Genomic DNA, 27,829 nt, shown 5'->3' on the forward strand with positions numbered 1-27,829 from the left:
CTCTTTGTAAGACTACCAGCTTTCAGCAGTGACTCCACCACTTGCTATGGTGACTCATTGGGGGGGGGGGGGGGGGGGGGGGGGATTGTGGGTACACATGTACCCACAATCTAACCATGCTAGCTAAAATAGCTTAGCTTGTTGTTAGCTTAGCAAAGTCCAAATCTCAATCTCATACTGCTTTCCTCTTCAACCCATCTCTCTGTGTGGGGAACACAGGAACTAGGAAAGTCCCCTTGTGAGGAAAAGCAACTCAGTCATATGAGTTGTATTAACTCAGTTATGTACCATTAGCATCATGTCCTTCTTCCTCATCCTGACCACATTGCTTAACAGGGGTCCCTGCCAGTGCCCAGGCAAGACTGAGAGACAGAATGGGAATGAGAGGTGATTGGAGATTTTGTTCAAGCGGGCGGGACTTCTCCTCATCTAATGCCTGAAGTAAAACAAATAATCGAAAACAACAGAATTTGACACAATATTTTGAACGGGAACCATTTTGACTCTGTTGCCACCAGAGAGTTGACTTGAGGCCTATAAGGGTTGTGAAGCTGGGATGTAATTCGGGCTCAAAGCCTGTGCCGGGAGTCGTGGCTGTAGCTGCCCGGGGAGGAGCGGTTGCGGTGGGGCTTGTAGGAGTCTTGGTAGGGGTCCTGGTAGTCCTGGTGGTACGGGTCTTGGTCTCGGCTGTGCTGCGAGCCTGACGACATGCGGTTGCGTCCCTTGTGCGCCCGCTCGTTGTGGTAGTTTTCGTCGGCGGTCATCAGGTTGCGACGCTCGTTGGGCGTGGAGTGGTCTCCTGTGTGGTTGCTGTGTTGTCTCATTCTTTGAGTCTGCTGATTCACCTCATACACACACAAACAACCCCTTTCTGTTACATTTCTGTATGTTACGCTGGGCACTAATCAACTCATCTAACTTAGGACAATTAACTGTCTCCCCTTAAAGGGACATCACACTCCAAACGCAACATTTCTGGACAAACTTTGATATTGGAGTGTAATGTCGCTTTAACCCCATAGCGCTGTAGCTATCTGTTTATGACCAACCTGCAGTCCAGAGATGGTGGTGGGGTAAGGAGTGAGGGCGGTGGGGCCCAGGTTGCGTCCCAGCAGGGGGTTGAGCGGCGTGGCCATGGAGGTGTGTGTGGCCTTCCAGTAGGCCTCCAGATACTCAGCCAAGTGTTCACACGCATCCTCCAACTGGTTCTCATCTAGGATGATGTCAAACATCTCCTGTTAGAGGGGTGGAGAGGGAGAGAGAGTGAGTGAGAGAGAGAGAGATGGAAAGGGAGTGAGAGGGAGTGAGAGGGAGAGGGGGTGAGAGAGAGAGGGTTTGGTGAAACAGGCTCGCATGATGAGTAATGTGGCATTAGAGCTGAGCTGACTTGTTAGCTCCCTAAACTAATGCCTAGGCTGTCTTGTGCTTCACAGAAAACCTGGGTTTGAACCCCGGTCAGTCATACAAACTGAATATTGTAATTTTGTCACTTGATTGTTAATAGACCTTTTCAATGGCCCTGTCTAGAATCAACCTCAAGCAAACCCAGGGAGACATTGTTGGAGGTTAATGTAGAAAGAAGACACCTTGAAAAGGAGCAATGGGTGGTGTAGATTCAAGAGACAGTATGCTGGCTGGTGTAGATTAAAGGGACAGTATGCTGGGTGGTGTAGATTAAAGAGACAGTATGGTGGCTGGTGTAGATTAAAGAGACAGTATGCTGGGTGGTGTAGATTAAAGAGACAATATGCTGGGTGGTGTAGATTAAAGAGACAGTATGCTAGGTGGTGTAGATTAAAGAGACAGTATGGTGGCTGGTGTAGATTAAAGAGACAGTATGCTGGGTGGTGTATATTAAAGAGACAATATGCTGGGTGGTGTAGATTAAAGAGACAATATGCTGGGTGGTATAGATTAAAGAGACAGTATGGTGGCTGGTGTAGATTAAAGAGACAGTATGCTAGGTGGTGTAGATTAAAGAGACAGTATGCTGGCTGGTGTAGATTAAAGAGACAGTATGGTGGCTGGTGTAGATTAAAGAGACAGTATGCTAGGTGGTGTAGATTAAAGAGACAGTATGCTGGCTGGTGTAGATTAAAGAGACAGTATGGTGGCTGGTGTAGATTAAAGAGACAGTATGCTGGGTGGTGTAGATTAAAGAGACAGTATGCTGGCTGGTGTAGATTAAAAAGACAGTATGCTGGGTGGTGTAGATTAAAGAGACAGTATGCTGGCTGGTGTAGATTAAAGAGACAGTATGCTGGGTGGTGTAGATTAAAGAGACAATATGCTGGGTGGTATAGATTAAAGAGACAGTATGGTGGGTGGTGTAGATTAAAGAGACAGTATGCTGGCTGGTGTAGATTAAAGAGACAGTAGGCTGGGTGGTATAGATTAAAGAGACAGTATGCTGGGTGGTGTAGATTAAAGAGACAGTATGGTGGGTGGCGTAGATTAAAGAGACAGTATGCTGGGTGGTGTAGATTAAAGAGACAGTATACTGGCTGGTGTAGATTAAAGAGACAGTATGCTAGGTGGTGTATATTAAAGAGACAGTATGCTAGGTGGTGTAGATTAAAGAGACAGTATGCTGGGTGGTGTAGATTAAAGAGACAGTATACTGGCTGGTGTAGATTAAAGAGACAGTATGCTGGCTGGTGTAGATTAAAGAGACAGTATGCTGGGTGGTGTAGATTAAAGAGACGGTATGCTGGCTGGTGTAGATTAAAGAGACAGTATGGTGGCTGGTGTAGATTAAAGAGACAGTATGCTGGGTGGTGTAGATTAAAGAGACAGTATACTGGCTGATATAGATTAAAGAGACAGTATGCTAGGTGGTGTTGATTAAAGAGACAGTATGCTAGGTGGTGTAGATTAAAGAGACAGTATGCTGGGTGGTATAGATTAAAGAGACAGTATGCTGGGTGGTGTAGATTAAAGAGACAGTATGCTGGGTGGTGTAGATTAAAGGGACAGTATGCTGGGTGGTGTAGATTAAAGAGACAGTATGCTAGGCGGTGTAGATTAAAGAGACAGTATGCTAGGTGGTGTAGATTAAAGAGACAGTATGCTGGGTGGTGTAGATTAAAGAGACAGTATACTGGCTGGTGTAGATTAAAGAGACAGTATGCTGGCTGGTGTAGATTAAAGAGACAGTATGCTAGGTGGTGTAGATTAAAGAGACGGTATGCTGGCTGGTGTAGATTAAAGAGACAGTATGCTGGGTGGTGTAGATTAAAGAGACGGTATGGTGGCTGGTGTAGATTAAAGAGACAGTATGCTGGGTGGTGTAGATTAAAGAGACAGTATACTGGCTGGTATAGATTAAAGAGACAGTATGCTAGGTGGTGTTGATTAAAGAGACAGTATGCTAGGTGGTGTAGATTAAAGAGACAGTATGCTGGGTGGTATAGATTAAAGAGACAGTATACTGGCTGGTGTAGATTAAAGAGACAGTATGCTAGGTGGTGTAGATTAAAGAGACAGTATGCTAGATGTTGTAGATTAAAGGGACAGTATGCTGGGTGGTGTAGATTAAAGAGACAGTATACTGGCTGATATAGATTAAAGAGACAGTATGCTAGGTGGTGTTGATTAAAGAGACAGTATGCTAGGTGGTGTAGATTAAAGAGACAGTATGCTGGGTGGTATAGATTAAAGAGACAGTATACTGGCTGGTGTAGATTAAAGAGACAGTATGCTAGGTGGTGTAGATTAAAGAGACAGTATGCTAGGTGGTGTATATTGAAGAGACAGTATGCTGGCTGGTGTAGATTAAAGAGACAGTATGCTGGCTGGTGTAGATTAAAGAGACAGTATGCTGGGTGGTGTAGATTAAAGAGACAGTATGGTGGCTGGTGTAGATTAAAGAGACAGTATGCTAGGTGGTGTAGATTAAAGAGACAGTATGCTGGGTGGTGTAGATTAAAGAGACAGTATGCTGGCTGGTGTAGATTAAAGAGACAGTATGCTGGCTGGTGTAGATTAAAGAGACAGTATGCTGGGTGGTGTAGATTAAAGAGACAGTATGGTGGCTGGTGTAGATTAAAGAGACAGTATGCTAGGTGGTGTAGATTAAAGAGACAGTATGCTGGGTGGTGTAGATTAAAGAGACAGTATACTGGCTGGTGTAGATTAAAGAGACAGTATGCTGGCTGGTGTAGATTAAAGAGACAGTATGCTGGGTGGTGTAGATTAAAGAGACGGTATGGTGGCTGGTGTAGATTAAAGAGACAGTATGCTGGGTGGTGTAGATTAAAGAGACAGTATACTGGCTGGTATAGATTAAAGAGACAGTATGCTAGGTGGTGTTGATTAAAGAGACAGTATGCTAGGTGGTGTAGATTAAAGAGACAGTATGCTGGGTGGTATAGATTAAAGAGACAGTATACTGGCTGGTGTAGATTAAAGAGACAGTATGCTAGGTGGTGTAGATTAAAGAGACAGTATGCTAGATGTTGTAGATTAAAGGGACATTATGCTGGGTGGTGTATATTGAAGAGACAGTATGCTGGCTTGTGTAGATTAAAGAGACAGTATGCTGGCTGGTGTAGATTAAAGAGACAGTATGCTGGGTGGTGTAGATTAAAGAGACAGTATGGTGGCTGGTGTAGATTAAAGAGACAGTATGCTAGGTGGTGTAGATTAAAGAGACAGTATGCTGGGTGGTGTAGATTAAAGAGACAGTATACTGGCTGGTGTAGATTAAAGAGACAGTATGCTGGCTGGTGTAGATTAAAGAGACAGTATGCTGGGTGGTGTAGATTAAAGAGACAGTATGCTGGGTGGTGTAGATTAAAGGGACAGTATGCTGGGTGGTGTAGATTAAAGAGACAGTATGCTAGGCGGTGTAGATTAAAGAGACAGTATGCTGGCTGGTGTAGATTAAAGAGACAGTATGCTGGCTGGTGTAGATTAAAGAGACAGTATGCTGGCTGGTGTAGATTAAAGAGACAGTATGGTGGCTGGTGTAGATTAAAGAGACAGTATGCTAGGTGGTGTAGATTAAAGAGACAGTATGCTGGGTGGTGTAGATTAAAGAGACAGTATACTGGCTGGTGTAGATTAAAGAGACAGTATGCTGGCTGGTGTAGATTAAAGAGACAGTATGCTAGGTGGTGTAGATTAAAGAGACGGTATGCTGGCTGGTGTAGATTAAAGAGACAGTATGCTGGGTGGTGTAGATTAAAGAGACGGTATGGTGGCTGGTGTAGATTAAAGAGACAGTATGCTGGGTGGTGTAGATTAAAGAGACAGTATACTGGCTGGTATAGATTAATGAGACAGTATGCTGGGTGGTGTAGATTAAAGAGACAGTATGGTGGCTGGTGTAGATTAAAGAGACAGTATGCTGGGTGGTGTAGATTAAAGAGACAGTATGCTGGGTGGTGTAGATTAAAGGGACAGTATGCTGGGTGGTGTAGATTAAAGAGACAGTATGGTGGCTGGTGTAGATTAAAGAGACAGTATGCTGGGTGGTGTAGATTAAACAGACAATATGCTGGGTGGTGTAGATTAAAGAGACAGTATGCTAGGTGGTGTAGATTAAAGAGACAGTATGCTGGCTGGTGTAGATTAAAGAGACAGTATGCTGGGTGGTGTAGATTAAAGAGACAGTATGCTGGGTGGTGTAGATTAAAGAGACAATATGCTGGGTGGTGTAGATTAAAGAGACAATATGCTGGGTGGTATAGATTAAAGAGACAGTATGGTGGGTGGTGTAGATTAAAGAGACAGTATGCTGGCTTGTGTAGATTAAAGAGACAGTATGGTGGCTGGTGTAGATTAAAGAGACAGTATGCTGGGTGGTGTAGATTAAAAAGACAGTATGCTGGCTGGTGTAGATTAAAGAGACAGTATACTGGCTGGTGTAGATTAAAGAGACATTATGCTAGGTGGTGTAGATTAAAGAGACAGTATGCTAGGTGGTGTAGATTAAAGAGACAGTATGCTGGGTGGTGTAGATTAAAGAGACAGTATACTGGCTGGTGTAGATTAAAGAGACAGTATGCTGGCTGGTGTAGATTAAAGAGACAGTATGGTGGCTGGTGTAGATTAAAGAGACAGTATGCTGGGTGGTGTAGATTAAAGAGACAGTATACTGGCTGATATAGATTAAAGAGACAGTATGCTAGGTGGTGTTGATTAAAGAGACAGTATGCTAGGTGGTGTAGATTAAAGAGACAGTATGCTGGGTGGTATAGATTAAAGAGACAGTATACTGGCTGGTGTAGATTAAAGAGACAGTATGCTTGGTGGTGTAGATTAAAGAGACAGTATGCTAGGTGGTGTAGATTAAAGGGACAGTATGCTGGGTGGTGTAGATTAAAGAGACAGTATGGTGGCTGGTGTAGATTAAAGAGACAGTATGCTAGGTGGTGTAGATTAAAGAGACAGTATGCTGGCTGGTGTAGATTAAAGAGACAGTATGCTGGGTGGTGTAGATTAAAGAGACAGTATGGTGGCTGGTGTAGATTAAAGAGACAGTATGCTGGGTGGTGTAGATTAAAGAGACAGTATGCTGGCTGGTGTAGATTAAAGAGACAGTATGCTAGGTGGTGTAGATTAAAGAGACAGTATGCTGGCTGGTGTAGATTAAAGAGACGGTGTGCTGTTACAGAGTCACTCACTGGAGGACACTGGGCCAGTTTGTCAGCTGCCACCAGCTGTACATTCAGATGCTTGCTCTGGGACTTCCCTCTGGACTTGACCAGCCTCTGCAGAACCTAGACGGTGGGAAGACATTTAAATATGTGTTAGATAGTGTCAGACCTCTGTTCAAATGGTCCGGTTCTTTTCTAATGTAATGTCATATTTACACACGTTTTTTACAGGAATACTACTTTTCACATCTTTAACCAGGTAAACCGGTCAAATAGTATCATTTAAAATAAATGAATAATCCATTAGATAGATGAAAGTGTGTTTGTCTGATAACAATACACATGTATAACTCTAAAAGCCCTCCACTGATAAACCAATCAGTGTCCAAGCATGTTGACATTCATTTTCAAAAGGTGGTGGTCCCAGTCGCTCAGTTGGTGTCACGTCCTGACCAGTAAAGGGATTATTTGTTATTGGTGTTTGGTCAGCACGTGGCAGAGGGGTATTTGTTTTATGTGGTTCGGGGTGTGTGTTTATGTGGAGGGGTGTTTGGTTAGTGTTTTCTGGGGTTTTTGGGCTATGTTCTATGTTAGTATATTTCTATGTTCTATTCTAGTCTTTTTAGTTCTATGTTTAGTTTATTGATTTGGCCTTCAATTGGAGGCAGCTGTTCCTCGTTGCCTCTGATTGAAGGTCCTATATAGAGGGGTGTGTTTTGTTTGGGTTTTGTGGGAAGTTGTGATTGCATAGCTGTGTTTAGCATGTAATCATGGTCGGTCATATGTTTTGTTTCGTCAGTGTTTCTAAATAAATATATAATGAGCACTCAACCCGCTGCGCTTTGGTCCACTTACTACGACGACTATTACAGTAGGTTATAGCGTACTGTATAATTGACAATGTTGACAGTTCTGTGAGTTGCTTTAGATGATGTGTCTGCTTCCTGGTGAAATAATACTATTATAATCTGTAGTAGACATGGATGTGTTTCAAATCACATGACCCTCCAGTCCCTACCTTGGGCGAGGAGACCTTGACATGGACGATGATGGGAGCCAACGAGGTCTTGAGCAGCTGGGCTGGGTGATTGATGGTGTCTGCATCCAGGATCACCAGCTGTAGGGACCTGGCCAGCTCAAAGATTCTCTCTATCTCACTCTGCACCTCCGCTTGGGGAACAGGATGGAAACAACACAAGACTTTAGAATACAACTTTATTGTCCATTCAGGATGGACATTTTACTTTGGCATCACCGTACAAGAATCATACACACTGAAAACAGTCCCATTCCTTCATTGCATTCCCAATACATTGATTCATTCTAAGTGTGACTAGTATGAACACTGGAACGTAGCCAATGAATACGTTGAGCATTTGATTGAGCCTGTCTGTAGAGCCAGATGGGCGGAGTTTGCACTTTTGGGACTATTCCATTGATTCCATTGCGGCAGGTAAGCTCAATCAAGCTAAATCATTCTTCTTTAGCCAGGTCTCATAGAGATGCTAGCTACAGAGAAGAGTAGGCAACCGTCTTTGATACACAAGGCAAACTCAAAAGACTCCTACAGTAAAATAGATAAAACACTATGGAGGTACATACCTAAACTGGACCTGGTGTTTGATCTCTCGATGATGGCCCGCTTGCTGGGGTTATTCAGAACAGACCTCTTGGCTAATGATATATCTGCTGTGACTCGTGTGATAGATATCCTGTGAAATGGTCAAACAAAGACACCAATTTAGGCATTCAGTGGATAAATAGTGTAAACCTTATTTTGCAGACAGACACTCCTTTAATAAAGAGCTATTCCATGTGAATTTCTATGCCTATCTATCTATCTATCTATCTATCTATCTATCTATCTATCTATCTATCTTGTAGGGCTTCATAAGTCAATAAAAAAAAGAAAGGATAGAGCACGCTTTCATTTTACCTGCCGTCAAATCTATGCTTGAGGAAGTCAAAGAGTGCTTTCTGCATCATATCCGTCACCTGTGGAGAAAGAGAAGCCATAAGAGGAGAAATAGTGGGGAGAGAGAGAGAGAGAGAGACAGACAGACAGAGAAAGACAAAGAGGGAGCGGAGAGAGACAGAGAAAGACAAAGAGGGAGCGGAGAGAGAGAGAGAGCGGATTGAGTAGGATTCTAAAAGAGAACATTTAACCCTAACAGCATAACATCAAGCAAACTTCCTGGGAAATAATTTATCAACTGGTTGTTCCTCATGGCCAGAGCACATGGTGCTAAAATGTCCCATGACGACAGCCTACGTGCAACAAACCATTTATCATTCTAACAATTCTATAAATTATATTCTAGTAGTTCAGATATTCAGTAATTTGACAGGGGGATACTGAAAATCATATCAAATATGCCATTTTATGCCATTTGCAATAGTAAAGCAGGATTTGGGGTCAATTCCATGATATTACATTTGTTTACATTTTTATTTAACCTTTATTTAACTAGGCAAGTCACTATCAGTCAACTCACTAGATAGATTCATATTATGTTACTGAAATGCAATGGAAAATCCTCATAGTCAACAATAGACTAATTTCAGTCTAAAATGGATCTCCTGAAATTACTGAAGTTAGATGGTATCATGGAACTGGTCAGAGGCCTGCCAGTAAGGATGGTGGCCTATACAAAGATCCTTTAGTGGCTGGTTTAACAGCAGTCTAGTCTAGACACACAGTGATGTTGCTTCCAGAGGTTCTCCGCTCCTCTCTCTTTTCTTCTCTCCTCTCTTCTTTTCTCTTCTCTCGCCTCTCTCTTCTCTCGCCTCTCTCTTCTCTCGCCTCCCTTCTTTCCTTTCTCCTCTCTCGTCTCTCCTCTTCTCTCCTCTTTCCTCTCCTCTCTTTCTAATTTCAAACGTTGCTCTACTTCTGATGCTGACGTGTTTGCACCCAGAAGGTTGTTACCGTGGCAACAGAGCACACTGTGGGATGAGGCGACTGATTGTGTTCCCTTCATGCAAGGAGGGAAAGAGAGAGAGAGCGAGAGGAAGAGGGGAGGAGAGGAAAGAAACTCCCTGTACTATGGTGTTCTGAGAATGACTTGGAAAAACATCAACAAAGCACCTCACTCAGCAGCCTAAATATAGACTCTAGTAGAGCTCTAACAGGCCCGTGTCAACACAACATTAGAAAAACAGTGCCTGCATATAAACATGAATGATTATAAACATGAAGTCAATAGAAACATCATCCAGCCATGAGGAGATCTTCTCTCAATGAGATGTGATCATGACAGCCGCTACAACAATCATTTAACATGATGCACTGTTAATGTCATTCCACCAATGGGAGCTCTAGGATGGCCCCCGTGGGAGGAGTCAGTGGATGATCATGTGACTCGATGGCCGCCGCTGCTGCTGCTTACCTCATAGCCCTTGAGGGAGGGCCCCACCAGCACCACAGGCCTCATGGATGGCACCACGTCGTAGGGGGGGACGTGTTCAGTCTGTAACAGAGTAACAAAGGAATCAGTGGAGCAGGGGGACACATTGAGAGAATCTCAATTGCATTTCCTAGAACCCTCGCCTCTACTCAAAACCCATTGGATGAGAAATCAGAGGGGAGGAACCTTTTAGCTTCTCATCCAATGGGTTTTGAGAATGAGGTGAGGAGAGAGGACATGAGGAGTCAAGGAAATGCTATTGAGATTTTCCCACAGTAATAAAATGGGATAGATGCACACCACAGTATGGGATGTATGGATCATTGGGACAACACAATCTGACTCAAATCTATTTCAATAATATAGTAGAATAGTTGAATGGAATAATATTGTGATATAGTCTAAAAGCCCAAGTCAATCTCAATAGTATTGTAAGGGATTGAGGCCGGGTCAATCAGTGTAATTACAACAGTGACCACTGGAAATGGGATGTTAGATATGGGATGTTAGATGGGATGTTAGATGGAGTGTTAGATGGAGTGTTAGATGGAGTGTTAGATGGAGTGTTAGATGGGATGTAGGATGGGATGTAAGATGGGATGTTAGATGGAGTGTTAGATGGGATGTAGGATGGAGTGTTAGATGGAGTGTTAGATGGAGTGTTGGATGGGGTGTTGGATGGGGTGTTGGATGGGGTGTTGGATGGGGTGTTGGATGGGGTGTTAGATGGGGTGTTAGATGGGGTGTTAGATGGGGTGTTAGATGGGGTGTTAGATGGGGTGTTAGATGGGGTGTTAGATGGGGTGTTAGATGGGGTGTAGGATGGGGTGTAGGATGGGGTGTAGGATGGGATGTTGGATGGGACGTTGGATGGGACGTTGGATGTGACGTTGGATGGGACGTTGGATGGGACGTTAGATGGAATGTAGGATGTGAACTGTACTATTGTAATGTAGACAGCTATAGTTGATGGAGACAGTTTGGTATTACCATCACCCACTTACCACTTTCTGTTTCTGCTTTCCTGTGAAGTAAAACAAAACAGAATTGTCAATGTCTTGTATTGTATTGTGTCATAAGTCACCATAACTTGTCAGGTCAGAGACCTGATGATCCTGTACTTAATTTGTGGAATTGTGATGATCAGAACGTGATTTACAGTAAATACATTTTCAACCGAGGATTAGAACTGACACAGGAAATAAACATATACCCTTTAGATTCATCACCAAACATATAAACATGATCCTAATATCCTATGAGGCATATTCACAAAGTCACATGACTGAAGTTCAGGGGGGGTCAAAGTCTTGTCGATGGGTTCACCCTGTGGTAAGCCAAGTCTCAGAGCGCCTGCAGTCCTCAGCTGGAGGAAGAGGATGGGAGAATACACTATATATACACTCTATGGATCCACAACCCAGCAGGCAAAAGTTGTTATGGGATGTTATAATGGCATCATATTCTGGTTGTAAACTGGTTTTCTGGTTGTTGAGAAGTCTGGATTACAACCAATGCTACATTGACATCCTATTCTGGTTGAAAACTTTCATACTTTGGTTGGTATCTGTTCAGATTACAACCAGTAAAAGACGTCTTTCTCTGATTGCTAAAAAGACGTCCAGAAAAACGTCCTTTTACAACCATAATACAACTTGACCATGACGTCACAAAAAGACATCACAATGACTTTGTTGCAACCAGTTTTGCCCGCTGGGAATCATTTATCTTAGGTTCTATGGAGAGAAATGGGAAGGCTTAAACACTAAGCAATACTTGCTCTACGTCTCACGTTGCCTTGACAAAGTTTTCTGGTTCTTCTCTAACCTAGCGGAGGGCCACTAGGGGTGGACAACGTCCCCCCATCATGTTTAAGAGGCTCTCACCTGCAGAGGAGATGAGGGGTCTGATCGAGGCGGACACCTCATCCTCTACACTTGAGGACGAATTGCCTCCAGACTTACTGGAAAAGACAAGAGGGGGATAAAAAGAAACACAAGAATCACAGAATTAATGTGGCGAACAGCGATGGGGTTCTAAATGCAGAATCCAGGCCTTATAGGGTGAATGAAGGACTCGAGGTGAGCCTGTCAACTCATCCAAAGTCTAGTCCTCTCATTACGCTGAATTACTGTTAAAACTGAACAGGCCTAGTGCAGCAAATGGCTCTGAAGGCTAGAACGCACACGAGACAAACCACTGGTGACGGGAGCTTCCAGAGCGATTAAACAGACAGAGCAGCTAGGTCGCTAGAAGAACCAAAGCATTACTGATTATTAAGGCCAGAGACCTTATAAATATTTAGATTGTTCTATTCTGGATATGGATGGAGAGAAATGTAATTATTCGAAATGATCTGTAACACTTCCTATGAATACCCTCTTTATAACACATGATAAGCACATTTATAACCAAATGAGTTGTACTAATTTGACTAATTTGTCATAACCAAATCAGTTTTACTAAACTTTGAATAGCACTGCTGGCCCCTTCCTAACCCCCTTCCCTGGGTTACAAGCCTATAGGTCTCTGACTGAGCGAGAGAGGACTGGTGATGGGCTGCCTTACCCTTGGACTCGCCCTCTCTTCTGTTCCTGCTGGATGCGGATGTTCTCTAGTTTTAGAGGACTGGGGATGAAGCCGATCTCACAGCCCTCCTTGACCAGCCGGCCGATCCACCAGTCGTTGTTGAACTTCTGGATGGGTTGGAGGTGTGGTTGAAAAATAAGTTTCAGTGCGTTTAGACAAGCAGTCCAATTCTGATATTTTTTTCACAAATTTGTCTTTTGACCAATCAGATCAGTTCTGAAAAAGATCTGATGTGATTGGTCAAAAGACCAATTAGTGGAAGAAAAGATCAGAATTGGGCTGCCTGTCTAAACGCAGCCAAAATGACAGGAACATAAGGAAAAAAGCAATTTTATCTAGTTTGAACAGACAGTGAGTGTGTTTCAGAACACAGGTACTAAATTCAGTGTATATGCCTTCCTGTTGTCATGACTGTCCACGAGAATCCAAATAGGTCAGACCCCCTCTCACCCGCAGAGGGGAGGAGGAAAGAACTAGACAGGATTAACAACTCAAGTCCTGTTGTAAAGATTCAGGTCTCCCTCTCCAAATTCACCATAGGGTTGTGCTTTTTCTCAACAGACCTTTTTCCAGCTGAAACTCTTAACACGTTCAAAACCAACTACTGGAACAATATTTCTAACATAGAACGTAGAGAACGGTCAAAGGTGATCTATAGAACACTAATGTCATTTTGTTTGTTATTTTGTGATGTCATTAAAAATGTTATAAAGGAAATACTGTAACTTGGAAAGTATACCCACTACATGTATGAAGTTTCCATACTATGCGTTGTGCATGTAATATGAAAAATGATAAGTGTTTTTGTTAAGAGAGGGATGTGATTCGAGAAGCTATATGAGATCATTGTTTTACATAACTTTGTACAAGTGACAAGTAATGCCCCCGAGTGAGGTCAGAGAGCGGGTCAGCATGACGGAACCGCCCCTTTCGAACAAACTATGTAAATGAACATACTAGACCAGAAAAGCGTCAAGCTGCAGCTTTACGTTTAAAGTGGTTTGAACTGTGAATCTCAACACGAGGTAGAGACGATAGTCACCTTCCGGACAATCACTGGTACGGCTGATTAGCTGTCCTAAGTAAAGTATATTCGAAAGCGAATTTAAGTAGGACCATTATACTACTCTGCTCAAACCATCGTATTATGCTACTCTCATATCACCCCAATGGAAACCAGCGACACGGCTGGCTAGCCTATCTTCAAAGAAGCATCTTCAAGAGCGAATGTAAGGAAAATAAACTTTGTAGTTCTGTGCAGGACTGCACAACAAGTCACCGGATACCGGACAACTACAAAGAAGAACAACAGTAGAAGACTTGTTGGAACCCTTTTGGAAAATCAGAGCCTTACAAGCGTGCCACAAAAAGGCCCAACTCCTTTTGCAAGGTGACCCTGTCCACCGAGAGATCTGGCAAACCAAGCGGGCGGCGGTTCATGTGCAAAGTATATGGTTACTGTAAGTGAGAGTAGTTTCTGAAAGTACCAATGTTAAGTGTCTCTGTCCCCCCCTCTCCCTCCATCTCTTTTGTAACAAGCAGCCATGTTGTTGTCATTCCGCTAGGGACCTGTTTTGAGCGTATTAGGTTTCCAGTCAATAACCAATGCAAAGTGTGTATGTTTATCCTGTGTTCTCATTTAATTAGCTAGTAAATAAATAATTAAACCAATTTGTGTAGTACTGAATCATAAGTTAGGCTGGGGTTTTTGCAGATGCAAGGAGGTATGACTGTTCAGAATGATGATATGATACGAGGTTATGATTAATAAGTTGACTGTTTATAGATGTGATAGGTAAAGACCTTCAGAGTTTAATTCGGGAGATGGAAACTCTTTAAAGAACCGCTCTCGTGGTGCCCAGATCCTAATGAGTTAATTGTTACATGACTAATTTCATCGGATAACAATTAAATATAGTTAGGTAATTAGATAAATGTCAAAGGATTAATGTTAAAGTCAAGTCAAGACACTGTTGTAATAGTGGTTGACAACGGCCCTGGGTCAAATGCATATCACATTCAGGAGGTTGGTGGCACCTTAATTGGGGAGGACGGGCTCGTGATAATGGCTGGAGTGAAATGAGAGGTATGGTATCAAATACATCAAACACATGTTTTCCAGGTGTTTGATACCATTCCATTTGCTCCGTTCCAGACATTATTATGAGCCGTCCTCTCCTCAGCAGCCTCTGTTGTTACTGATTGCTATGCTTAATCTAGTTTGTCTGGTACAATGGTATAGCCAGAAAACTGCACACTCCGACCTAAATCATTTGGCATTGAAAAGAATTTCACAAATGTATTTTATCAAAATCTGATTGATTGTGTGCCACAGTTCAACCTTGCCCTAGTGACAAAAAACATTACCTCCTTTATGTGAAGGAAATCCTTAGCATCGAATGAGATGGCGGTTGCTGGCACCGGCACGTCCTCGTCCAATGCTCCACAGTAGCTGACATTGGTCTTCACAGCAAAAGCCACGGCTTTAGCCTTTGGGAGAGAGAGAGGAACAAGATGGGTCAGTCAGAGACCGCACAGTATGAACTTAAGTTCACATGAATGAACTATGACTTACAAGGCTTAATAAAGCCTTTATAAACACTTTATAATGCCTACATGGATGCTTCGCAAATCATTTATAAGCAAATGTCATACAATAACTATAACAGATGCTATAACAGATCCATACATCTGGTGCTTTGCCAATTGTTGTATAACCCTTCTGCCATCCTTTACATAGTAGTCTTCTTGCTGCACAAGTCCAGGTACTACCCTCATATTTCACTTAAAACTTTTAAAAACGTTTTATCCCTACTGAACACAACCTAGTGAGGTATCTCTCTCTCTGGGTCTCACCTTGGCTCTCTCCAGCTGCACGGTGGCCTGCTGCTCCTTCTGCTCTCGGGTCTGGGCCGGGGCCTGGGTCCCCGGGCCCCCTTGGCTCGGGCTCTGGCCCTGGACCTGCCCCGGCACCTCCCGCTCCTCCTCCAGAGAGACATCCGAGTCCGATGGTCTGCTTGTGTAGGAATCAGCTGAGCCCTGCAATACAACAGGACAGGGACAGACAGGAAGACAGCAGCTGTCACTATGATCACACAGCCAGCGTCACCGTCACCAGGTTGTCACCAGGTGGAGGAGGTTGTAGCATGACGTTCTACAGTACCCAAAATGCTCTGTAACTGTATCCGGTTTATCTTACTAAACAGAGGTGAGGTGATTTGGAATTGATTGATTCATTGATTGATTGAATTTATTTTGGGGGGGCATTTTCTATTCTTCTTACCCCCGTACTATAGTCTTACGACTCACTTTTGAGACTTTTTTTCAGTGAGAACTTGAAATTGCCTATGGAGGTTATACATTTCAAATGATTTGGAAGACTATTTCAAAGAATGGCAGCTGAGTACAAATACCACTATTTAATACCACTATTAAATCTAAAAAGAACAACGTCATTTTCACTCCTTCTAGTGGATTAGTTACGGTTATCCGTAAGTTAAAGTAGTTACATAGGTACCCGGAGACAATACTGTTGGGTCTGTGGACAAGCTTATGTACGAGACCCACTTTAATCTGAGAGACTCTCTCCTCCACTTTGATCTATCGGAGGCCTTCAAAGTGGGAATGGTCAAGATGAGTACGTGCTGGAAGTTTCATAATAATCCTGACTAATATATTCTGAGATGTCTGCAGTTTATTTTTTTATTATCTTGGGGGCACTATTGTACCAGGAAGAGCATGCATAGAATCAGTCTTGTGATGAGGTAGCACTGCCTGAGACTTGATTGCCCAGATGTTTGATTACCACCGGTTACACATGACCACCGGTTGGTTACACATGACCACCGGTTGGTTACACATGACCACCGGTTGGTTACACATGACCACCAGTTAGTTACACATGACCACCGGTTGGTTACACATGACCACCGGTTGGTTACACATGACCACCGGTTGGTTACACATGACCACCGGTTGGTTACACATGACCACCGGTTGGTTACACATGACAACCAGTTAGTTACACATTACCACCGGTTATGCTCATATGTGAGCACAGTGGCCCGTAAGTAGCTGGACTGACCAGGAAGGGAAAGGGGGAGACCTAGTCAGTTGTACAACTGAATGCATTCAATTGAAATGTGTCTTCCACATTTAACCCAACCCCTCTGAATCAGAGAGGTGCGGGGGGCTGCCATAATCGAGATCCACGTCTTCAGCACCCGGGGAATAGTGGGTTAATTGCCTTGTTCAAGGGCAGAATGATAGATCTTTACCTTGTCAGCTCGGGGATTCGATCCAGCAACCTTTCGGTTACTGGCTCAACACTCTAACCACTAGGCAAACTGTCCCCAAAGGTTGGCTGTGACATGTCTGGAGCGTGAGTTAAAGTATTGACCCAAGCCTTGGCCTTAGAAGAACAGAGAGTAACTCTACCAAAGATAATCCAATTGGGGAACAACATTAATTCAAGTCAGGGAAAAAACTGTGTGTGTGTTCGGTGTGTGCGTGCGTACCTGAGTGCCTGTGTATGTGTGTCAATATCGCTTTAGGAACGTAGAAAGTCTCGCAGTCTGCTAAAATCCACAGACGCTAGTCATAGTACAGCACCTTTTACAACAGACAAGCTATTTTTGGGCTTACTTCAGCACGGGCTCTATTGAATTCTGTGGGCTAATCACAAAATGCCAGGTCTGGGAAACAAAAAACGAGGAGATTTGGTTATTTAGAAAGATAAGTGATTGCTCAAAAAAAAAAAAAAAATTGCATCTTGAGTCAATGCTATTAAGAAACAGATGCTGATATAAATTAATCGATCACATTAAGGTTCTGTGATAAAAGTACTATGAGCCTAATTATTAATCACAATCATGAAATGTTTTTGTTTTTACCGGGTGTAACCTTTATGACACAAACACATGACACAAATCAACCTGCACTGCTTTTGTTTAAAAAAATTATGTTAATAATAGTAAAAGCCCCCTGTTTTCACACTTCGTCTTATAACGATGTGCTATTTTTGAAGCACTCACAAGCACCCAGCTGACATACAGTATATTATAACACCCTGTTAGAACAACCCCCCCACACACACACCACACACACACCACACACACACCACACACACACTACCACCCAGCTCTTCTAGTGTTTTTGTAAACATTTATTCTCACGCCCCCCTCAACAAATACTATATTCCTTTATATATATTCATTATATATATCTTAATAAATAATTATAGCCGGTTGCTGATCAGCCGATATATAAAAAATGGATAATGGTGTATATGGTTAGTTAGAGGGGTGCATTTTGGGGTACAGAATCTCTTCACGGCCATATTGTATGACTGCCGGGCTTCCAACTGAGCACTGACATGTGACTCATGTCTATCTGACTCCAGTATATGACATCACAACGCACGCTCCTCTCTGTCCTCGGCAGCAAAAATACAACACACTGCTGTTGCCGGGTGTAAAAATAGAAGCTTTGGCCCTTTAAACAAAGGCAGTAAATGCAGCAGGGCTATACCCTACATTTGGAGAGGCTGTGATATGAGGATACATTATACAATCATAACCTCACGCAGGGAGCGAAACGGCCCTCTGGGGGATAGGAATTAGCATTTACACACTGCTCTTCTCTCGCTATATAATGCTATCTCCATCTTTGTGCTCCTACGTGTGCTGTGCATTAAATGGATGGCTACTGTGTACATCATATAGCTATCATCAGCCATTGAAGTGTGCTGATGATATGATGCAGCTATTCAGATGCATTGGGCTGACGCTGACAGACACATACTGCTATTTCTCCTTATACACATCATCACTAATTACACTCTCACGACTGTGCGCATACACACACACATACGTCTGCCGCTGTCTTCTCCCTACAGTGAACCCCCCCACAGTCACCCCACCCCCAGCAGAGACCGCGATCCTTCTATCTACAGAATGAGACCGTCAGCTTACCTACAGTAAACCCTGTGTTTGTGTGTGCACCACAGCTGAGCCACCTCCATCAACAAACACACACACACGCTCAAACACACACACACACACGATCTGAAGCTAAACCCCCCACCACTCACCGCCTCCGAGTCTTCAAATCCATGCAGGTACAAATTGTCATACATGGAGGTCTGCTATTTCCAAAAGCACCTCTAGAAGAATAGAAGGAAGAGGGGGGAAAAAACGAGAGAGCGGAGGAGGAGGCTGTGGTGGAGGAGGGGGAGCAGGAGGAGGAGGAGGAGGGAGCCACCACAGAACAAGGGATGGATGGGGGGATGACGGTAAAAAATAAATCCCTCCTTTTTCGGCTGGAAGAGGAGAAGAGGTAGTAGCAGTAGCAGAGCCAGCCTGCTTGGTTTCCCCTAGGCCTGCTTGGTTTCCCCTAGGCCTGCTTGGTTTCCCCTAGGCCTGCTTGGTTTCCCCTAGGCCTGCTTGGTCGATGGTGGTGCGTTAGCCCGAGCCTGGATGCTACTGGCTCACATTATAAAGCAGAGAGGCTCTCCCTAGAGGCAGCCCAATCCTGGCATTTCATCAGCCCTTCCAAACACACCGAACGGAGCAGCATAGAGAATCCTTCCTCAATATCAGCACCCGATGACAAAGCCAATGTGCAGCAAGTCGATTGGCTGTGCAGCAAGCCGATTGGCTGTGCTGCCCTCCACTCAGCTTGGGCGCACAGGCACTCTCTCCTTGACTGAGGGAGTATAGGAAGAGGGGGATGACAGCAGCATCATTCTCTCTCTCTGGCCCCTCCTCTTTCTCTCTCTACCCATCTCTCTATCTCTCTCTCCCCTCTTTCTCTCTATCCATCTATTTCTCTCTCTCTCTCTCTGTCCCCTCCTCTTTCTCTCTCTATCATCTATCTTTCTCTCTCCCCCCTCCTCTTTCTCTCTCCCCCTCTTTCTCACTATCCATCCATCCATCTTTCTCTCTCCCCTCCTCTTTCTATCATCTCTCTCTTCCTTCCTCTCTATCTCTCTCTCTTCCTTCCTCTTTCTTTCTCTCTATCCATCTATCTCTTCCCCTATATCCATCTATCCCCTCCTCTTTCTCTCTCTCTCCATCTCTCTTCCAGTGTATAGGCTAAGCACCACAGATATAACCAGAATATAAAACAAAAGGAGCTGTATAGAGTATAGTGGATAACCAGAATATAATTGACTTAGTCCAAAATGGTTTGCTGTACCACAATGTATTGCATGCTATAATTGTAAGCTTTCATTCTGATAGTCACATTATCATTTTGATGCTTATTTAAGTGTATCCGTTTCTAAAATAAACAAGGGGCAAAAGACAAATAAGAAAATAGCAGGTTCATAAAATCTACTGGACCTTCTTATGGAAAGACACACTAGTAGAAATAGTTGAAATAAAGACATTGGCCTGTAGATATATTTTGTACAGTATTTATATTATAAAAATATATGTAAGTGTATCTGTATAATAAGTTCATGAAATAATAACAAAATGATGAGTGCTTGCCAACCCTCCTCCTAGAGAGATAGGTACAGTAAGCTTTTGCTCCAGCCTTGATGAAACATCTTTGTACTAATCAGCAGCTCATCAGCTCCTTGATTAGCTGAATCAGCTGTGTTAGAGTGGGGTTGGAGAAACAACCTGCATATTCTGTTGATCTCTATCTCTCTAGAACAGGGGTGGGAAATTCCAGTCCTCGGGGGCCTGATTGGTGTCACAGTTTTGTCCCAGCTCCAGCTAACACACCTGACTCCAATAATCACCTAATCATGATCTTCAGTTTAGAATGACATTTGATTAATCAGCTGTGTTTGCTAGGGATGGAGAAAAAGTGTGACACCAATCAGGCCCCCGAGGACTGGAGTTGCCCAGGCCTGCTCTACAAGGATCTGTCCTGGGGCTGCACAATGAAGGTGATTTGGTTGGTTTCCTCAGGTCAGCAACATATGGATGACTAAACGGTTGACTGGTTTTCCAATGAATGTTCTCTGGCTGTCCCCTCATCCTGGTTAGATGTTAACTGCCTGCTGTAGTATGTCTCAAGGATCAATTCATGGTTCAATTAAACTGGGCTATGTAAAAGCACTACTCAGATGCTTCCAAGAAGTGTGTCCTTGTGTGTGCGTGTTTGTGTGTCTGTTTGTGACTGAATTCATCTCTCTGTCAGTGTGGGTTCTCATCCCAGAAAGTTGTGTCTCATTCCAGAAAGTTGTCCACTCCCCTATGCCCTTGGTCACTCCCCATCACAGATCCAAGAAGACATGGCTAGGTGTAAGCTAGCAATAGCTCCAGCTAGTTTCCGCCATATTGCTTTCACCTATCCAGTCCTATCAGATCTGTGAAGAGGTAGAGAACGAGGACATTGGGAATGGAACATCTTTCTGGAATTAAACCCATCCCAGCCTACCTGTGGTATAGGGTGAAGTTGCCCCTTTACGCTGGTCTTCTGTCAGTTTTGCATTTCCCCCACTAATGGTTAAGGTTAGGATTGGGGGAGGGGATCCTAGATCTGTACCTAGGGGAAACCCCGGAGCCCTACCTGTCTGAGGATGAAGCTAGTGGAGGTGGTGCTGCCATCAGACCTCTTCAATCGGCTTCGTCTGGAGTAGGTCCCTCGGTTCACCTGTGTGGGATCAGACAAACAGCACAACCAACCAAGTCCTTCTCAAGGGGAATCAAACTAAAGAACAACAGAAACATCAACAGAAAAATATATATATATACACATAATGGTACAGTACACAGCAGTTGCTGATGGAATTGCTTTCCGTGTTACATCTTACCTATATTCCATAGTTCTATTCTATTCAATTCTATTCGATTCAATTCTATTATATTCTGTTCTATAACTTGGTATGTGTACTCCGAGTTGGTATTCATGTCATAAGAATGAATTCCCCAGCCTCCCGGGTGGCGAGGTGGTCTAAGGCACTGCATCGCAGCTGCTAGCTGTGCCACCAGAGATTCGGGTTCGAGTCCAGGCTCTGTCGCAGCCGGCTGCGACTGGAAGGCCCAGGAGGCGGCGCACAATTGGCCCAGTGTCGTCTGGGTTAGGGAGGGTTTGGCCGGCAGGGATATCCTTGTCTCATCGCCAGGTGTACGGTGTTTCCTCCGACACATTGGTGCGGCTGGCTTCCGGGTTGGATGGACATTGTGTCAAGTGTGGCTTGGTTGGGTTGTGTTTCGGAGGATGCATGGCTCTCGACCTTTGCCTCTCCCGAGTCTGTATGGGAGTTGCAGCGATGAGACAAGACAGTAACTACCAATTGGGGAGAAAAATGGGGTAAAAGAAAAAAAAGAATGAATTCCCCTCAACCATGACCACAAATTGGGGAAAACATTATTTCCCATTGACCCCCAATGTAAAAGAGTCAACTTAGTCATACATTTTTTTGTTATACAGAAATAACAAAACAATCTGAAGAGCTGCTGTGTTGTTCAATGTACAAGTAACCAGGTCAAAAATCCTGACCTATGGTTTGAAATGCTCCCATGTATGGAAAACGAGCCTGCGAGAAGACCTCTGTGGCTTCAGGCTATTCACTGTGGAAGAGTGGGAAATTGTGGAGACCCAGTGTCCAAGTAGGATACACATAGGTATGTGTGTGGATAACATTTCATCACAGGTAAGACATTTAACTTGTTTAGTAGTCTGTTTTTATCTCCACTCACTACTTGTAGATTTATAGTCCATTTCTTTGTGTTGTTGGTCTTGGATAGCTTAATGTTCTGGTTGGTAGCTAGCTCGCACTCAGTCACATGGCTAACATTAGCGACATAGGACCATGCCTCAGGACTACCTGGCCTGATGACTCCTTGCTGTCCCCAGTCCACCTGCTCATGCTGCTGCTCCAGTTTCAACTGTTCTGCCTGCGGCTATGGAACCCTGACCTGTTCACTGGACGAGCTACATTGTCCCAGACCTGCTGTTTTCAACTCTCTCGCTCTACCGCACCTGCTGTTCCAACCTCTGAATGCCCGGCTATGAAAAGCCAAGTGACATTTACTCCTGATTTACTGACCTGTTGCACCCTCTACAACCACTGTGATTATTATTTGACCCTGCTAGTCATCTATGAACGTTTGAACATCTTGGAGAACAATCTGGCCTTAATAGACATCTACTGTTATAATCGCCACTGTCACGCTTGTCGTCGGTTAAGGAGGACCAAAACGCAGCAGGTATGTGCAGGCTCATCTTGATTTTTAATTACTCTCAAAATGAACATACAAAAATAACAAAACGAAACCACGAACAACAAAAACAGTCTGACTAGGCACAAGGCTAAGCACAGAACAATCACCCACAAATAACAAACACACCCTAATATATGGGACTCTCAATCAAAGGCAGATAGACAACACCTGCCTTCAACTGAGAGTCCCAACCCCAATTAACCAAACATAGAAACAGACATACTAGACTAAACATAGAATACCTGAAAACCAAACAGTGCCCAAAAACCCCGGAATACTTAAACCAAATGCCCCTTCAACAAAACACACCACCCCGAACCACATAAAACGAATACCCTCTGCCACGTCCTGACCAAACTACAATACTAATTAACCCTTATACTGGCCAGGACGTGACAGCCACCCAGCACAGCCAGAAGAGGACTGGCCATCCCTCAGAGCCTGGTTCCTCTCTAGGCTTCTGCCTTTCTAGGGAGTTTTTCCTAGCCACCGTGCTTCTACACCTGCATTGCTTGCTGTTTGGGGTTTTAGGCTCGGTTTCTGTATAGCACTTTGTGACATCTGCTGATGTAAAAAGGGCTTTATTTTACTAGGCAAGTCAGTTATGAACAAATTCTTATTTTCAATGATGGCCTAGGAACAGTGGGTTAACTGCCTTGTTCAGGGGCAGAACGACAGATTTTGCACCTTGTCAGCTCGGGGATTCAATCTTGCAACCTTTTGGTTACTAGTCCAACGCTCTAACCACTAGGCTACGCTGCCACCCCATTTATAAATACATTTGATTGATTGATTGATGAGGGAAGCTCTACAATATTACATTTTTCTAAGTAGTGAGAATGCTTGGGAGCAGGGAATGTTGAAAAATAATCATTAGACATGTTGTACTTTTCTTAACCTCTATGGGCTAGGTGGGTCCTGACCGTCCCACCTGCGGGACACAGTATTCAACAGCCAGTGAAATAGCATGGCGCGAAATACAAAACAGCAAAAATCTCATAATTTCATTTTCTCAAACAATCAACTATTTTACACCATTTTAAAGATAAGACTCTCGTTAATCTAACCACATTTTCCGATTTCAAAAAGGCTTAACGGCGAAAGCATAAATTAGATTAGGTAAAGACATAAACTTCACAAGAAAAACCACACAGCCATTTTCCAAGCAAGGACATGCATCACAAAAACCAAAAGTACAGCTAAAATATTCACTAACCTTTGATGATCTTCACCAGATGGCACTCACAGGACTTCCTGTTATACAATACATGTATGTTTTGCTCGATAAAGTTCATATTTATATCCAAAAACAGCATTTTACATTGGCGCGTGATGTTCAGAAAATGTATTCCCACCAAAACCTCCGGTGAATGTGCAAATCAATTTACAAAAATACTCATCATAAACGTTGCTAAAATTTACAACAGTTATTGAAATAATTATAGATACACTACTCCTTGACACAACCGCTTTGTCAGATTTCAAAATAACTTTACGGAGAAAGCACATTGTTCAATATTCTGAGTACATAGCTCAGCCATCGAAGCAAGCTATACAGCTACCCGCCAAGTTCTGGCATCAACAAAACTCTGAATTAGTATTATAAATATTCTCTTACCTTTGCTGATCTTCGTCAGAATGCACTCCGAGGACTCCTACTTCCACAAGAAATGTTTATTTTGTTCGAAATACTCCATATTTATGTCCAAATACCTTTTGGACGTTTTGTTCGTGCGTTCAGATCCCTATCCAAAGGCATAACGCGCGAGCGTAAATCAGGACACGAAAAGTCAAAATGCTCCATTACTGGTCGTAGAAACATGTCAAAAGTTGTTTACAATCAATCCTTTGGGTATTTTTAACATAAAACGTTGATAATATTCCAACCGGACAATAGCGTATTCATACCAGGAGAAAAAGAAGGAACGGCGCGCTCGCGGGCTCGCGCATACCCAAGCCCTTTGTCCATAGGCAGTCCACTCATTGACTGAGCTACTATTCTCTGCCCAGTAACAGGAGGAGGAAACAAGTTTCTAAAGGCTGTTGACAGCCAATGGAAGCCTTAGGAAGTGCAACGTGACCCCACAGACACTGTAGTTTCGATAGGGATTCAAAAAAAGAACTACAATTCTCAGATTTCCCACTTCCTGGTTGGATTTTTCTCAGGTTTTTGCCTGCCATATGAGTTCTGTTATACTCACAGACCTCATTCAAACAGTTTTAGAAACTTCAGAGTGTTTTCTATCCAAATCTACTAATAATATGCAAATATTTGACTCTGGGCCCAAGTATTAGGCCGTTTACTCTGGGCACGCTTTTCATCCGAAATCGAAAATACTGCCCCCTATACCCTAAAAAGTTAAATGCAGTTTTGTAATTGTTTAAAACAAGCAGACAACAAGATAATTGTGTTTGAATAAGTCTAGTTTTTCCTGTGAGCCAATGGGGTAACCAAGGTAACCATGGGTTGTTTTCCCCACAGGTGGGGGGCCGCAACATTCTATTTAACACCAAATCTATTCTATATATTGATGTCAGGAGAGTCCTGTCGCATTTGTCCTCTGTGATCCTGTCAGGCTATGGAAGACTGTGTGTGTGTGTGTGTGTGTGTGTGTGTGTGTGTGTGTGTGTGTGTGTGCGTGCGTGCGCGCGAATGTGTGCCGTGCACGTGTCGTGGGTGTGTGTGTGTGTTTGTGTGCATGGGGCAGGGGGGTCTCAGTGTGAGAACTGTCAGAGCAGCCCGGTGACATCGCCCCCCATAGGGTAGACATGACACTGGCGGCAACATGACACCTACAGGCCAATCACAACCCCCCAATCACAACCCCCCCACTCTGTCTCTAGCCAGCCAATGTCATCCCAACATAGGAGAGATGTAACTTACTGTAGATCTGTAGTAGTACTAGTAATGTTATGTAGGCTAGTAATATGTCTACGATAACATTGAAATTCAAGGAAACATAATGATCTATAAGGGTTGAAAAATTCTGGCAACTTTCCCAAAATCCCCAGGTTTTCCCCAAAATCCTGGTTGGAACATTCCTGGAATCAGGAGGGAATATGCAGGAAATCCTAAAACCTCCAACCAGGATTTATGAAAAACCTGAGGATTTTGGGAAGATTTAAGGAAATGTTCAACCCTATCTATAATGAGGACTTTCACTGTTTCCGACTTTCATTAGCAAGTCTCTAAAAGGGCCAAATATAGGCCTATCCTGAACCTCTAAGGGGCAGGTTAATTATCTAGCAGTGATTTGGTCCACTTATGGCTAAGTCTCCAGAGTTAGTAGCATGTCACTATTAAAATATCAGAACCTACTTTTCCCATGAATCTACACCAAATAGGGCCATCTTAACTGGGTCACGTTAGTCACTGGGTGTCCCTTTGTCTTGTATTGCATCTTGCTGCGGTGTGGCCGTAATTAGGTGAAAACACTTGGTAGGGGAGGAAATAACACGTTACACGTTTCATAAAACCAGCAAAAAATTAGGGCATTCTGTTTGTTCAACATCTTACCAAATGTGACTTATAGCACATTTATTACTTAGTCTAGTAATTACTAGGTGAAGCTAGGATATTTTGGATACTCTTCTTTGATTTAAAACAACATTCAGTAGCCTAGACACTAAATATTGAGATTGTATGATAAAACATTCCAAAACAGCATGAGGCACGGTGTATAGTAAAATAAGGAATTCAAAAAGTGACAAAGTTGTTTTGCTTGAAAACAAAACTGAGGAGAATAATTACAGTAACTGACTATCTTCTCCCGTTGGTGTGACCTACCTGAAAGCTGGTCGCTTGGATGCCCTCGCCGATCTTATTCCGAATGTAGATGTGTCGAGACTGCATTTCGGCCAGAACATCGGTCCAAATGGGTGGTTGCTGCCTCTCTGGCCCAGCCCAGTGGAAGTGTGGTGGAGTGTGGTGTACTTGCTCCAGCTTCAAGCCCCTGCAATATCCTCTTGTACTAGTCGAACAACACGTTTGTCCTGCTCTTTACCTTGTGACAGGTGGTCACGGCGCGCGCGCACTGTCTGCAACTGCTGCTTCGCGCCACTGCAACTCGCTCGAGCCACTCTACAGCGGAAGTGAGCGGAGATTACTTTTCTTTACATCTTCACTGGATAAAATATGGCTAGCAGCGTCTTTTGGGATTAAATCCCTTTGTGCGCGTCAATGGGTTTATTCTTGTGAAAAAAAAGTTGTACATTTTGTCACTAGGCTAATTATTATCGGTTTGCCGATGGCATCTTACTAAACAATTGACAATCCCTTGTCTGTTTCAGCCCCAAAGCGGCCCTGCCACTTGCTATAAAGCTGAGAGATGGAGCTGTGGAATTGTAACCTAACCATGCTCAAAGTCATAGACAGGTTGTATGGATACAAGGACTGACAGTCCATCCATGAGAACAACATGATTGTTTTAAACATAGGCTGTAGGTAGCTTAACCTGGTTCCCCAGGCTAATTGCGCATCCATAGATGGAAGTGCCCTTATCGAGATGAACCTGAGTAGACAATGTTTACAAATGTCTGAGGATGACAAACAAACAATAGGCATAAAGACTCATAATGCCATTTTATATATTTTTTATGATAGTGTAGGTGTAGGCCTACTAAGATCATTAGTTATGTATTTTTCATCAATGTCATTATCAATAGAAAATCGTTCAGATTGTGCATTTAAACATCTATTTTTGTTTAATGTAGGTCTATAATGGTATTGTAGAAATGTAATGACTGAATTCTCTTTCCTGTTACAAAATCTTAACCTTGAATCCAATGTATTTCACTCCTATGTTGATCCATCTATTGACTCAGATAGAGCACTAGATCAGGGCCTAGTCTGGTGTTTTCCCTGGGAGACATTTCCTTTTTTAGTCTGTTAGCTTATTTCTTATTTGGCAGTTGCTCTGAATGTTTGGAGAGAAGGTTTCCTTTCTTCTGAGTTTTCCCCCAATATTTGCGAGTTAGGCCAAACCTTTTTGCCAGAAGAGGGCAGTATTACAAAAGCTATTAAATGACATGCTAAATATATTGTTTGACG

The 27,829-nt window shown here is 43.3% G+C and overlaps 1 protein-coding gene across 2 annotated transcripts; it reads right to left on the reverse strand.

The window, feature by feature from the left end:
- Window positions 1-70: 70 nt before the first annotated feature.
- Window positions 71-27,343, reverse strand: LOC115196485 (voltage-dependent L-type calcium channel subunit beta-4). 2 transcript variants are annotated; one of them, XM_029757357.1, is made up of 14 exons: window positions 26,567-27,343; window positions 21,122-21,205; window positions 15,452-15,634; window positions 14,963-15,085; window positions 12,575-12,702; window positions 11,893-11,969; window positions 11,011-11,030; window positions 9,989-10,069; window positions 8,539-8,597; window positions 8,205-8,314; window positions 7,621-7,772; window positions 6,630-6,725; window positions 1,050-1,235; window positions 71-848 (listed from the first exon to the last, which is right to left on the reverse strand). In XM_029757357.1, exons 1-14 carry the CDS (start codon window positions 26,630-26,632, stop codon window positions 570-572), a joined length of 1,644 nt encoding a protein of 547 aa, XP_029613217.1. In that variant the 5' UTR covers window positions 26,633-27,343; the 3' UTR covers window positions 71-569. The 2 variants fall into 2 exon arrangements, with proteins under 2 accessions (XP_029613217.1, XP_029613218.1); XM_029757358.1 differs by lacking the exons at window positions 21,122-21,205; window positions 26,567-27,343 and adding an exon at window positions 18,687-19,298.
- Window positions 27,344-27,829: the final 486 nt, after the last annotated feature.

This window comes from Salmo trutta, chromosome 6 (genome assembly GCF_901001165.1).
Source record: "Salmo trutta chromosome 6, fSalTru1.1, whole genome shotgun sequence".
Classification (NCBI taxonomy): domain Eukaryota; kingdom Metazoa; phylum Chordata; class Actinopteri; order Salmoniformes; family Salmonidae; genus Salmo; species Salmo trutta.

Bases quoted from the DNA above. Each gene is read 5' to 3' on its own strand.
- LOC115196485 (XM_029757357.1), bottom strand. From the start codon at position 26,632: ATGCAGTCTCGACACATCTACATTCGGAATAAGATCGGCGAGGGCATC. The intron at 12,703-14,962 runs GTAATGTTTTTT...CAACCCATCCAG, and splicing joins ATTTCCTTCACATAAAGGAG to AAGTTCAACAACGACTGGTG. The intron at 11,031-11,892 runs GTGAGAGCCTCT...TTTACTTCACAG, and splicing joins ACCCCTCATCTCCTCTGCAG to GAAAGCAGAAACAGAAAGTG.